At 49.6% G+C, this 14756-nt stretch overlaps 2 protein-coding genes across 4 annotated transcripts in view; both read right to left on the bottom strand.

Moving 5' to 3' along the window:
• ASMT (acetylserotonin O-methyltransferase) overlaps window positions 1–7133 on the bottom strand; it is a 12099-nt gene extending 4966 nt beyond the window's left edge. For 2 of the 3 annotated variants that reach the window (XM_006876255.1, XM_006876256.1), the window contains exons 1-5: window positions 7065–7133; window positions 5685–5859; window positions 4506–4635; window positions 3028–3096; window positions 389–507 (exon numbers count right to left, since the gene is read on the bottom strand). In XM_006876255.1, the coding sequence (XP_006876317.1) occupies window positions 389–507; window positions 3028–3096; window positions 4506–4635; window positions 5685–5859; window positions 7065–7133 (562 nt within the window). Of the gene's footprint in view, window positions 1–384; window positions 508–3027; window positions 3097–4505; window positions 4636–5684; window positions 5860–7064 lie in introns of all 3 variants that reach the window. The other variant, XM_006876254.1, reaches the window with a different exon arrangement.
• A 7193-nt stretch (window positions 7134–14326) lies between these two features.
• AKAP17A (A kinase (PRKA) anchor protein 17A) overlaps window positions 14327–14756 on the bottom strand; it is a 7966-nt gene continuing 7536 nt past the window's right edge. The window contains exon 5 of the mRNA XM_006876268.1: window positions 14327–14751. Coding sequence (XP_006876330.1) covers window positions 14327–14751 — 425 coding nt within the window. The remainder of the gene's footprint in view (window positions 14752–14756) is intronic.

The following is a 14756-nucleotide window of genomic DNA, read 5'->3' as shown; positions in this document are numbered from 1 at the left end:
TTTCATAAGTAGATCCCACTCATGGTGCCCCTGTGTGTCAGAGTAGAACTGTGCTTCACAGGGTTCTCAGTTCCTCTAGGACATCATTCTAGGTAGTGGAGGTCCAGGAAAAAGTGGAAGTCCCTCTATTAGACGGACGGGTAGAGAGGATGTCACAGGGTCAGGCAGTGTTGTGTAACGTTGTACATGGGGTTGGTTCAGTCGGAGTTGATTCGATGGCACTTAACAACAACAATAAAAGCCTGTTGGGCCCAGTGGTCAGAATGGCCAGTAAGCATGTGTTGGGTGCAGGGTGGGCAGTGTGCAGGTGCTGTGCATGGGTCCCTGTGAGTCCATGCCGAGTGGAGAGCAGACAGTGTGTGTGGCCCCGCTCTGGGGTGAGGCTCACCTCCGAGGTCGCAGATGACAGGGAAGGTTGATAGGTCAAAGGCGGCCATCACAGCTCCCCCGTGGACGCTCCAGACCTCCTGCAGGCCCAGCATGAACTGCTGACATTCCGTCTCAGACCTAGAGGAAATCTTGGTGAGGTCCGCAGGGCGCCTGCATGTCACCCACAGTGAGTACTCGGGTACCACACACTCTCCCGACACATCTCCCCTTGGTGAGGCAGGGTACAGGCCACCATGCCATGATGTTGACCCGCATGGGGAGTCCCAGAGCCCCCCAGACTCTCCCTGCTCAGGGGGACCCTGGTGTGCTGGGAATGGGTCCTTCTCTGGAGCCACTGGTGGTGCAAACGGTGAGGACACTTGACCACATTGAAAGGATGGGGGTTCAAGTCCACCTCTCAGAAGAAAGGGTGCATCAGAAGAAAGACCTGGCAACCTACTTCCAGAAAATCACCCCCCAACTCACACACATGGTCGCCGTGAGTCAGGGTCAAGTCATGGCAAGTGGTTTAGTGTTGGTTTCAGTCCATCTATCTATCTAGGTATTAATCAGCCATCCATCTGTCCATCTACCTGCCATCTATCCCTCCACCCAGCACCAATCTGTGTACTTATGTGTCATCTGCCTACCATCCATCCATCCATCCTCGCATCCTTCCATCCATCACCAATCTATGTATCTACCTGTCATCTAGCCATCATCCATCCATCATCAATCTGTATCCACCTATGTCTGACTTCCATACATCCATCCATCCATCCATTCATGCATCCATCACCAATCTGTATCTACCTATCGTCTGCCTATCATCTATCCATCCATCCATCTACCATCAATCCACTTACCTATTATATATTTATCTACCATATATCTATTTTTGTTGTTGTGAAGTGTCGTTGAGTTGGTTCCGACCCATAGCGACCCTATATGTAAGGTTTCCGGGGAGCAGCTGGTGAGCTTGAACCACCGACCTTGCGGTTCAAACCAACTTTGCAGTCCAGCACACTAACCCACAGCACCACACTGGAACTCCACCATGTAACTATATTTATCTATGATCTGTCTGTCCATCCACCGTCATCCTATACAGCAGTCATCTCTTCACCTGCTGAGATCTATATGTCTCTCTCATCTATCACATGTATGTATGTATGTACGTATGTATGTATGTATGTATGTATGTATGTATGTATGTATAATCTATCTTAGCTACCTACCTGTCATCTATCATTTATCTATAATCAATGTATGTATCATCTATGTATGCAACAGTTTATACATATATATACATACATCTATGTATGTACATATGAAACTATATAGAGACATACATACATCTATGTATGTATCGTCTATGTATGTAACTGTTCACACATAGATACATACATACCTTTGTGTATTGTTTATGTATGTAATGGTTCATACATACATACATATATACATCTGTGTATCATCTATGTTTGTAACTGTTCATACATAGATACGTACATACATTGTGTATCTTATCGTCTATATATGTAGTAACTGTTCATACATAGGTACATACATACATCTGTGTATCTATCGTCTATGTAACTGTTTTACATACATACATCTGTGTATCTATCGTCTATGTATGTGACCGTTAGTACAAGGTAGATACATACATACATCAGTATCTAACGTTTATTTATGTAATTGTTCATACATTCATACATATATCTATGTATCTATTGTCTATATATGTAACTGTTCATGCATAGGTACATACACACATCTGTGTATCTATCATCTATATATGTAACTGTTCATACATACATACACCTGTGTATCATCTATGTATGTAACTGTTCATACACAGATATACATACATCTGTGTATCTATTGTCTATATATGTAACTGTTCACACATACATACACACATCTGTGTATCTATCATCTATGTATGTAACTGTTCATACATACATACACCTCTGTATCATCTATGTATGTAACTGTTCATACACAGATATACATACATCTGTGTATCTATCATGTGTGTAACTGCTCATGCATAGGTACATACATACATCTATGCATCTATTATCTATATATGTAAGTTTTACATACATTATACATCTGTGTATGTATCGTCTATGCCTGTGTCTCTCTATCTATCCACCCATCTATCATCTTCAGTCTATGCATCTGTCTGTCTATCTATGGTGGTAGTTCTCATCTGGGGATGGCTGTGCCCCCTGCTTCCCCCCGGGGTCACTTGTCAATTCCTGCTGCCATTTTGCTTGTCACATCATGAGGGCGGGATGTGACTGGAATCTAGTCTGTTGGGGGAGGCAGTTGTGGCTCAACGGTAGAATCCTCATTCTTCACACGGGAGACCCGGGTTCAAGTCCTGGTCATGCGCCTCATGCTTGGCCCCTCCCGCCTGTCCGTGGAAACTGCGTGGCCTTGGTGCTGAATAGCTTTTTGTGGAGCTTCCAGACTAAGACTAGGAACAAACGCCTGGCAGTCTCCTCTGACAATCGGCCAGGGTAAACCCCACGAGCACAGGTCTCGCCCACACACGGGGTTGCTGGGAGTAGGAGCCGAGGGCCCTGGGTTGGCCCCTCCATGTGGATTTTAAACACAGACGCCCTGAAGTGGGGACCAGGGCCTCACCTGTAGATGGCTGAGAAGAGCCCTTCGGAATGGACGCCGAACGCCTTCGTGTACTGGTTTTTCCCTTCCCTGGGAAGGGAGACGGGCTGTGGTTAGAACCTGTGATTGTCTCAGTACGCGTGCGCGTCTCGTGCAGCCCAGTGTGGGGCGCGATTCACTCAGTACGCGTGCGCGCCTTGTGCAACCCGTGTGGGGCGCGATTCTCTCAGTACGCGTGCGCGCCTTGTACAGCCCAGTGTGGGGCGCGATTCTCTCAGTACGCGTGCGCGCCTTGTACAGCCCAGTGTGGGGCGTGAATCTCACAGTACGCGTGCGCGCCTTGGGAAGCCCCAGTGTGGGGTGCCAATACATACAAATCCGGTTCCCACACCTGCAGCGATCCTACAGGACAGGGTACAACAGCCTCATAGGGTTTCCGAGGCGCACATCTGTCTCCCGAGCAGCTGCTGATAGGTTTGAACCACTGATCTTGTGGTTTGCAGTGGGCGCTTTAAGCACTGCACTACCAGGGTTCCTTTAAGCGCCAAAACCTTTTCTGTGGAGCGGGTTCCGACTCACAGTGACCTTAGCGGATAGAGTGGAGCAGTTCTGTGGGGTCCCATAGGGTGGACTCGATGACACAAACAACAACAACAACAGTATTCATAATCATATTAATAATCATCCCTTCTTGTCAGCTGCCGAGTCGGGGTGTTGGACGCGGTGAAATACGCGGGTGCTGATGCAAATCTGTCATGGCGCTGCAGGGTGAGCGCTGGACCGCAGCGTCGGCGGTTCAAACTCACCCATCGCTCCTGGGAAACCCTATGCAGGAGCTCTATGGGATCGACGGCACTTAACAACAATCCGAAACCTAGACATTTAGCTGTCTCAGCTCTGCTGGACGTCGAGTCCATCCCGACTCACAGCGACCCGAGGAGCAAATGGCGGCTTTTCAACCACCAACGTTGCGGTTCAAATCTACCTTAAGGCAAGAGTGCTCCTCCAGGGGGCGTGCAAAGCTGCGACCACTCAGGGTTGCCTTGGTAACAGTGGATTTGGATGTGTTTTGGTTGCGCTGTGGTTAATACACTGGGCTGCTAACCGTAATACACTGGGCTGCTAACCGAAACAGCCCATCAGCCGTTCCTTGGGAGAAACATGTGGCTGTCTGCCACATATGTTCATATTTTGTTGTTAAATACCGTGTGGAGTAGGGTGCAACTCATAGTGATCAGGGTTTCCGAGGCTGTAAATCTTCACGGGAGCAGAAAGCCTCATCTTTCTCCCGCGGAACAGCTGGGAGTTTCGAACTGCCGACCTTGAGGTTAGCAGCCCGATTCGTAACCACTATGCTAGCAGAGCTCCATACAGATACACAGCTGTGGAACTTTAGAGGCTGTGTCCTATAGAAAGGCCGTGAGCCTGAATCGCTCTGCCCCAGTGGGTTTGGGAGCCCCAGAATACCATGGGATGTGTGTATGCTGCCAAGCGCCCACCTCACGGCGTTGGCCAGGTGAGCCCAACACTGGTAGGTGGTGGTGGCCAGATAGAAGAGCATGTTCAGCTGGGACTTGGGGCTGGTCCTGGTGAGGAAGGTTCTGGAGAGCTCTGTGTTCCCATAGCGAGCTGAGGACAGAAACACAAGGGGGAAAAGGGGTTAGACTTGAACTCGGCTCTCCCCCGAGTAGGGTGTTCACCGAAGGAGCCACCTAGCCACACACCTGTGGGTTCCACCAGGGAAACCTCAGGGCAGGCATGAGAAGCAGAGGAGACCCCTGACGCCGAAGTGATTTGGGTGATCCAAATAGGATGGACAGTTCTAAATTTTGGTCAAAAATGGACATTTAAATAAAAAACAACAAACTCCTCCCATTTCCCATGGACACAGTCCACAGAGACAGCCGGTCTTAGTACTGAAGACCAATGCATTCTCATAACGGCTAACAGCCTTGGAACGGGAGAAACTCAGTGGAACCATGGTGAAGCGCTTGGCTGCTCATCGGAAGGTCGGCAGTTCAAATCCACCACGGACTTCGAGGAGAACAAGATAAAGGCTGTCTGCACGCATAAAGGTTTACAGTTTTGGAAACCCTATGGGGCAGTTGTACTCTATCCTATAGGGCTGGCAGGGGTGGGAGACATCAGCCCGTGGGTGTATGTTGTAGTCCAACCACAGAGACCCCTGCAGATGTTTCCAGGAAATGCTGGTGGTCTGAGGCGTTGGCCTTGTGTTTCGCAGTCCAGTGGTGACCCTACAGCCCCTCACCAGGAGTCCATAGAAGGCCCTCGAAATCACTGGGTCTGACCCTGCTAAGGAACCTGCGTTCCAGTCGTGGCCCGAGGGCTGAGTTAACTGTTTCATCAAATACAGCAGCCTCGTGTTTAAGCGGGTCATTTTGCATGGCCCGCGAAGGGCGTTATAGAAAACAAGGTTCCCCACCCCTGCCATAGGGCCAGCATGAGTTGAAATTGACTTGAAAGAACCCAACAACACCAATTTGATTTTTTAAAAAGTAAGTCTGCAGTGGGGACGGTCTCGGAAACCCCATGGGGTAGTTCTACTCTGTCCTACAGGGCCGCTGGCTGTGAGTCGGGATCACTCGATGGCAGTGGTGTTTGAGGTTTCTTTAGGGACAGCCATTTGTAATCCCCCTCCCAGGGCAGCGCCCCCTTACCTCCCCCTCCCCTGGTGTCCAGGGTCAGCAGTTCCAGGGAGACACAGGCGTCTAAGAGAAGCTCCGTCCCACGGTGGCTGGTGCCCAGGCGTGTGGCCACCACGGCCGAGCCCAGGGGCTCCGGGGCCTCGGCGAGGATGTCGAACACACCCAACTCACAGGCAGCGAAGAGGACCTCGGGACGACAGGGAAACCAAGTCACGACCCTCGGACCCCAGGGACCCACACTGGGGGACAGCCCTTAGTATCCAAGTCTCCACGGACAGACCCTAGACTTCTTCAACCTTCCGGTCATTTCAGACCCGCTTACAGATGTCACAACGCTCCTTTTGGGATTGAGTATGTTCCCCCAAGTGTGTCCTGCTGTGGAGCTGTGGTGGTTATGTGCCGTGGAGTTGGTTCCGACTCATAGTGACCCTCTATACGGTTTCTGAGGCCGTAAATCTTTACAAAGCAGAAAGCCTCATCTTCCTCCCATGGAACAGCTGGTAGTTTGGAACTGCTGACCCTGAGGTTCACAGCCCGACTCGTAACCACTACGCTACCAGAACTCCTTAAGCGCTGTATAGCTCAACAACAAAACAAATGATATCTATATTTTTTTAAAGCACAGCTTAGTTTAAGTAGCAAAGACTTCCTGTCTTGAGCAGTGTGCTCTTGTCCCGTCTCTCTTTGGGATCAGATTGACAACCGCAAGTCCATCTCGAACGTTTCCACAGGTAGCTCTGCGAGCAGGGAGTTATAAATGTTGGCAGAAATAAAGGTTCCCCGCTCCCGCCAAAGGGTCACCATGAGTTAGCAGTGACACAAAAGAACCCGACAACAATTTAATCAAAGAGAAAGGGACAGCTCAGAACATGGGGTCAGTACGTAAGAACGGCTGTCCAGCTCCAAGAATTTCATCCCTGTTAGTGAGTTGTGTGCGGTAAGAAACCACGGAATGGGTTGTGCTTCGCCGGGTACATTTGATGCTCACTAGCAACCACAAAATACATTTTTAAAGCAGTAAATAAAACAACACACACCATCTCGTATATAATCAATGTCACTGAACTGGACAGAGACAAGATGCCAACTCTGCTGAGGGGATTCTCAACAGACACCAAAGTCGTCTTTAAATCAGTGGTTGAGGACCCTATTCAGAATTCTCTCAGCGTCCTCAAACAGGACAGGTGGGAACAGCTGAGTGGATGTGTGTTCTCTGCATATATGTTCCCAGCAACAACAAACTAGTGATTGGAATAAAGTTCCCATCCTGAGACCAGGCCCATGGTGATGACCCACTACCGTAGCTCCAGTCTGTCCTCAGGCAGCGTTGAGCCCCGGAGTGACCAGTGACCAGTGGTCCTGCCCGTGCAGGCTGCAGCCCCAGCCCCTTACCTGGGAGACCATGAAGCCGTTGCAGTGCTGATTTAGAAGGTGGAAAGCTCCGTCCTCTGCAGAATCCATCTCGTCGTAGCAGGTGGACGCTACCGGCTGCTCTGGCCTTCAGCTGCTCTGGACTCTTCCTGGGCCTCCTTGTTCCCAGGCTGGGTGTCCGCCAGCTGCTCAGAAGTGTGACCCAGCATGAGCCCTAAAGCAGGCTGTTCCAGAATGTTCCATTAGCCTTATTACAAAGGCTGCAATCCTCCTGGACACAATCTGGCTTTCCCATCATCCCCCCAACCCTCTTGGCCCGAATGACATCAGTCTTCAAATAGCTCAGCGCAAACACCCATCTGTCTGTCTACCATGAAAACAGCCCCGCCATCGAGCCGGTTCTGACTCGTAGTGACGGCAAGCTGCCGCATCTTTCCCCCTGGAGTGGCTGTTGGGTTTGAACCTCCAACTGTTGGGTTAGTGGTCAGCTGCAATTCTCAGCACATGGACTCATCATTTTATGTATTCGGCTGGGGGACAAAGGGATGAGCCAAGTTTCACAGCTCAGGGGGCCTGCAAAATCTCTATGAGGGGGTCTCTTTTTGCTTTCAGGATTGTTGAGTTGGTTTCGAATGCTCGGCAGACTGAAACACAACCTGTCCTAAGTTGCTGCCGCTCCGCCAATCCATGTTGTTGGGGGGCCTTCCTCTTTGTCGCTGATTCTCCACTTTACCAAGCAGTATGTCCTTCTCCAGGGACTGGTCCCTTCTGACCACATGTGCACAGCATGAGAGACAGAGTCAGCCCATCCTGGATTCTAAGGAGCCTCTGGCTGCGCTTCTTAAAACACAGCCTTGTTTCTTCCTTTGGGGGTCTCCTAACCTTCCTCTCCGTCTTCCTCCTCATCTCCTTCTCTGGTCTTTTATTGATTACTCATCTCCCCTTCCTCCCATCTAACCCTTCTCTGTCGCTCCTCACTCTCACCCCTACCAACCCCCACCATACCACCAGAACTGAGACCACTGACCCAGGGTCCCATCTCGCTGCCTCTCAGTGGCTACTGCTGTCACCTAGCCCTGTTGGCCCCTCTCCACCCCCCACCCCTGCTCTGTCCTGCCATGTCTGATGGCAGATCCAGTGGGGCTCCAGCTGGAGCTTGGGACGCTGGGGCAGGAAGCTCCTCACACCTGCCTGTTTCGGCAGACGGACTTCTTGTTTAGGAGAGAAGGGAAGAGCGTCCCCAGCGTGAACTTTCAACACCACATCGCCAGGAGTTTGCTGGCTAACCCACTCAGCAGTGCGGCGAAAGAAAGGCCTGGTGATCTGCAGTGGTAAAAATCACGTGGGGAGCACGGTTCTACTCTGAGACACGTTGACTCAGAATCCACTCTCCAGGGCAACTGCGGTTACGAGTACCTGGATGATACAAACGATGAAGTGCTCGGCTGCGAACCAAAAGCTTGGTGGCTTGGATATACCCAGAGGTGCTGAAGAAGAAAGGCCTGGCTATCTTTCATTTCTACTTTCTTTTTTTTCCTTAAAAAATTTTCCTTCATTATAAATATTGACCAACTTGGAACATCTCACTTATGTCAACTAGTTGGCACTTTAACAATCGGGCTGCGAACCTTAAGGTCGGCAGTTCGAAACTACCAGCTGTTCCGCGGGAGAAAGATGAGGCTTTCTCCTCCCATAAAGATTTACAGCCTCAGAAACCCTGTACAGGGTCACTATGAGTCAGAACCGACTTCACGACACATAACAACAGGAATGCTGAGTTACAGTTGGAGCAGGCTGACTGGGAAGAGTCTCAGCGTCATCTAACCTTAGATACACGTAAGACGCTGATGATTGCCGAGAAAACCCTGGAAAGAAGGGGTGGATTTCCTAAGTAACGCTTTTGCCCCTATACCGTTGGTGTTAGGTGTCATTGAGTCGGTTCTGACTCACAGTAGCCCTGTGGATAATAGACTGAAACTCCGCTTGGTCCTGAGTCATCCTCACAATGATGTTCCAGCCCACGGTGTCAAACCATCTCCTTGTGTATGTACATGGGGGGGAGGGGGCGATCTTCCTCTCTTCTGCTGACCCTCCAGGAGCCCTCGTAGCATAGTGGGTTACTCGTTGAGCTGCTAACCTCATGGGCAGCAGTTCGAATCCTCCAGCAGGTCTGCGGAAGAAAGATGAGGCTTACTGCTTCTATAAAGACATACACAGGGCCGCCATGAGCAGGAACAGACTTGAGAAACCCCACCATGGCTTTACCAAGCGTGATGTCCTTCTCCAGGGACGGGTCCTTTCTGACGGTAGGTCCGAGGTATGAGGGACAAGCCTCACCATGCTTTATCCGAGACAGATTTGTTTGTTCTTTGGGCAGTCCATGGTCATTTCAATACATCCTTCTCATACAGTCTTCTTTATTCATTGTCCAACTTTTGCGTGCATATGAGGAGACTGAAAATATTCCCCGGTTTGGGTCAGCTACACCTCAGTCCTCAAACTGATATCTTTGCTCTTGAACACTGTTTTTATTCAACTTCTTATTATGAATTAAGTTCAGGTGAGCAGACGAGATCATCCGCTACATCATTTGTGCTCTGACACACGTGGGGACGTGGAAGGCAGGCTGGACTCGAGGGCTCTAACAGTTGAGGTGCCATGCAGGGGGTAGTGTAAGCCGGGTCCCCGGAGAGAGATACAGAGGACACGCAATCAGAAGCAGCCCCTTGGGGGAGCCTTTGGGGTAATGCGTGTTTACTTGAGGAGATCAAGCCAGATTTGCAGCTACCCCAGGATTTCTCAGGAATCTGCAGTTAAGACGATTACTTCAGGGATGAGACTGAGCTTTGAGCAGGGCCCGGAACACACTGATGCAATGGAAACCCAGAGTATCAGCAGCTGAGGACAAGGCTTGGACGAGTATTTTCAGGCAGACCTCAGTGACTCAAGCTTTGCTTTATGACGATGCCTTGTTACCAAGTGGAAGGTGTGGGACCGCGTGCACCGACCCAGTCTGTAGGCACCATTTTCCTAACAGCTTGTGCTGGGGTTACATTCTGGTCATTCTCCCGACAGTCCAAACTTGTCCCCAGTGCTATCGCACAAGCTGGTGGAATGCCCCTGGCCCATTGCTCCTTCCAACTCGGGGAGATGCTACCGGGCAGCCTCCACGTGCCCCGTCTGCTCCCCCTTACGGAAGCAGACTGCCAGAGCGTTCCGCTGGATGGGGTGGAAACGTCGACCTTTCTGTTGGCAGCTGAGTGTTTACCCATGCACGAACAGTGCTCTGTGATGTTGAGATGACTTTAGGGCCAACCATGTGTGTCAGCGGAGGACCTCAGGCACTGATAACACAAGGCATTTCAGAGGCCTAATTCCAAGTTCACCTTCAGAACTGCACCCTGAGTGTGTGGAGACAAAGCCAAGCACAGAACTGTCCGTGGGTGGGGGAGCCTCAGTGTGCGTTCAACACGGAGAGGGGGACTCCAGCCTTCCAGTGGGGAGGGGCGATGAAAACCGTCATCTTGAATCCCTCACACGCGCGCACACACACACACACACCAGCCCCAAGTAAGCTCAAAGGAACCAAGTTGCCCATGGTTCTGCCTGGAGATTCCATAGACGCTGGGATCAGATAGTGGGTCCTTTTGTGATGGATTTATTTCACCCTGTAGGGTGCTCTCAAGACTGACCCATGGGGTGGCGGGCATCGGGACTTCATTCCTCTCTATGACTGAGTAATGCTCCACTGTGTGCATGGACCACACTGTGTGTAGCCATCATCTGTGGATGGACACTTGGGTTATTCCTTTTTCATGACTGAGTAATACTCCATTGTGTGGATGGACCACACTGTGTGTCTCCATCTTGTGTGGATGGACACCTGGGTTGTTTCTTTTCCATGACTAATACTCCGCTGTGTGGATGGACCACATTGTGTGTCTGCATCGTCTGTGGATGGACATCTGGGTTGCTTTCTCTTAATGGGTAATTAATACGTCCTTGTATGCATGGACCATACTGTGTGTCTCCATCATCTGTGGATGGACACCTGGGTTGTTTCTTTTCCATGACTAATACTCCGCTGTGTGGATGGACCACATTGTGTGTCTGCATCGTCTGTGGATGGACATCTGGGTTGCTTTCTCTTAATGGGTAATTAATACATCCCTGTATGCATGGACCATACTGTGTGTCTCCATCATCTGTGGATGGACACCTGGGTTCCTTCTTTTAATGGGTGATTAATATTCCATTGTGGCGACAGGCCACGTTGTGTGTCCCATCATTTATTGATGCACACTTGATTTGATTGTTTTATGACTAACATATCATTGTGTGGATGGACCACATTGCATACATCTATCACCTATTAATGGACAGTTGGGTTCTTTTTGATGACTGAATATAATACTCCATTGTGTGGAATGGTCAACTTGTGTTCACACAGCATCTGTTGATGGGCACTTGGGTTGGTCCCTTGGATGGCTAATACTCTGTTATATGGATGGACCATGTATTTATCTATCTTCGGGTTGTTGGAAATTGGGTTACTTTCTCCTGATTTGGCACTGTGGGTTAATGCTCTGGACTGCAAAGTCAGTTTGAACCTCAAGGTCGGCTGTTCAAGCTCACCAGCCATTCCTCGGAAACACTATACAGGGTCGCCATGGGTCAGAATCAACTCAACGGCATTTAATAACAACAACAGGGGTCCACTGGGAGGCCTGCTGTGGCACTGTGGAATGAAACACGGAACCATAAGGCTGGTTAGAACCACAAGGTTGGCGGTTCAAACTCACCAGCCACTCCTTGGAAACGCTATCCAGGGTAGGTATGAGTTGGAACCGACTCGGTGACACTTAACAAAATATTCCATGGAATGGATGGACCTTGTGTGTAAATCCATCATCTGTTAGAGGTCACTAACTTTGTTCCTTTTTCATGCCCAAGTAATATTCCATTGTACAGAATGGCCCACACGGTGTTCATATATCATCTTAGATGTCCATCCTTTCTGATGGCTAATATTGTTAGGCGCCCTGATGTTGGAACCCACACGTAGTGACCTTTAAACACAACAGGCGAAAACACCGCCCAGTCCGGAGCCCACGGCTGTTGCTACTGTACCAATCCATTTCGTTGGGGGTCTTTCTCCTGTTAGCTGACCCTGCACTTTACCAAGCAGGGCGTCCTTCAGGACTGGTCCCGCCTGACAGTATGTCCAAAGTATGAGAGATGAAGTCTAGTCATCCTGACTTCTAAGGTGCATTCTGGCTTGAAATATTCCAACACAGATTAGTGTGTTGTTCTGACAGTCCACAGTACTTTCAAAATCCTTCTCCGAGACCCTAATTCAAATGCATCAATTCTTCTGAGGTTTCTTATTCACTACCTAGCTTTCACATACCTCTGAGGGTTATTGCAAAGACTCTGGTTTGGGTCAGGGACACCTTAGACCTCAAACTGACATCTTTGCTCTTCAACCCTTGAAAGACGACTTGTGCATGAGATCTGCCTAACGCAATGCGTTGTTTGATTTTTGACTGCTGCTTCCGTTCAGTGTTGATGGTTGAGCCGAGCACACCAGTCTTTGGTAACTTCAGTCTTTTCTCCGTTTATCACGATGTCATGTATTGGTGCCTTGGCGAGCCCTGTCTTTATATAGAAGTTGAGCCCATACCAAAGACTGTGTGCTCTTTGATGTTCGTTAGTATTTTAAGTTCTCTACGCTTTCAGCAAGCAAGGTTGTGTCATCTTCCTCCAATCCTGATGCCATGTTCTTCTTCACAGAATCCAGCTTCTGAGATGATTTGCTCAGCATTCCGATTGAATAAGTACGGCACACACCATCTTTTTATTGGACACCACTGTGTATATCTGTCTTCTCCTGACAGACACCGGGTTTTCCTTTCTGATGTCTGAATCATCCTGCATTTTTAGTGGATGAACTCTACATCGTGTGTTCCTATCATCCGTTAATGGAGTCTGGTGTGGCGCGGTGGGTTAATGCTATGTACTGAAAAACCGGTTTGAACCACGAGGTTGACGATTCAAGCTCACCAGAGGCACTTTGGAAACCGTACACAGGGTGTCTATGGGTCAGAACTGACTCTAATGGACACTAGGTTGTTTCATTTTATGACAGAGAAGAAAAGAGACATGGGGTTAGAGATCCACTGGAGAGCTCCAAGGGACTGGGAACAGAGCTGAAAAAAGGAATTTCCTCCAGAGCTCAGAGCCAGAAACTTCTTGTGGGCTGGTGCCCCTAATGTGGGCTTCTAGACTCATCTGCGAAAGGAGTTCTGGTGTAGGACAAGCACTGAACTGTGAGCCCCCAGGTCGGCAGTTCAAACACACCAGCTGCTCCTTGGAAAAACCTCCACAGGGTGATTTATGAGTCAAGAGACTTGAAGGTACTTATGAATCCGGCAAGGTCTCAAGGTCCATTTATTTAAACAAGGTCCCCAGAAACCTGATACAAGGGTGCCGGGGTGGAATTAGATTTAATGGCACACCAACAGTCTGTGAGAGGAAGTCTTGGTATGGTGCTGGAGTGACTCCAAAACGCAAGGTCAGCAGTTCAAAGCCACCCACTGCTCCTTGGAAACCGTACAGACAAGGCCGCTATGAGCCGGAACCGACTCCACAGCACGTAACAGTAAACTGAGAGAACGTATGTTCCTTAAATCCACCCACTGGTGGCATGTGTGACACAATAGTAGCACAACCCACACACAACATAAAACACACATTCCAAAAAGTGTAAACACACAAAGCCTGGGTTCATTGGAAAAAGGTTTTATTTCACCATAAAAATGCAAACTGGAGTAGACACACTCTTCCCTAATGGCGAAGTTACCACTGTTTGTAAATATTCCTGAGCTTCGCGTGTTTTTTTGTTTTTTGTTTTTTTTTTTTTCTGAGAAGCTAACGATTATAAAATGTAACGAGTTTGCAGCCTGAAATCTGTTGGAAACATCCCAGGTTAAAAATAACTTAGCAACAAAAACGGCTTCTTTGAAAATAACCACACACACTAATCTTTATTAGAAACCAAAGCTCATGACACCCTTTTTGTCAACCCTAACTTACTGGAATTTACGCGTTTGGGAAGGTACGGAGCGCCCTACACCATGTCCCCGGGACCAGGGGACAGGCTGGACACGTCTGAATGGTTGATTGTAAAGGAGTATGCCGTCTTCCACCCAAACTGTGCGTTTCAATCAGTTAAGATTTAAAAATGAAAATTAAACCAGGGAAAGAATTTTTGGGGTGAGTTTTCAGCGCCTTCGGTGATGCTGGAGCCGCCCGCCCTGTGCCCAGTACGCATGGTCCCGGGAGAGGCAGTGCGTGGAATGACCACGCAGGTCTGTCTGCCAGGTGGGCTCGACTTCACACACGGCCAGTGACATCAAAGCTATCGGGTCCGAAAATCGGAAAGGAAGTCTAAAGCAAAAAGAGTGACCGCCACGCTTCCGAGGCGGAAGTGTCCGTGTTGCCTCCCGGGGGAAGAGACCCTGGGTCCAGAGTGCGCTGTCGATAGAGCCTGCCTCCCGGTCACTGGGCCGCACGCAGGTCACCACGAGGATCGAGGCTCCAGACCGCCAAGCTCCAGGGGTCGCGGAGCTGGGCCGGCCGTCACTACCTGTTCCAGGCGCTGCGGTGGCGGCTAGCGGAGCGCGAGCGGGAGCGGTCCCGGCGGTGGCTGCG

Source organism: Chrysochloris asiatica, unplaced genomic scaffold (genome assembly GCF_000296735.1).
Source record: "Chrysochloris asiatica unplaced genomic scaffold, ChrAsi1.0 scaffold00372, whole genome shotgun sequence".
In the NCBI taxonomy this organism is placed as follows: Eukaryota; Metazoa; Chordata; class Mammalia; order Afrosoricida; family Chrysochloridae; genus Chrysochloris; species Chrysochloris asiatica.
The sequence above is the reverse complement of the archived record's forward strand: the minus strand, read 5'-3'. Positions and strand labels throughout refer to the sequence as shown.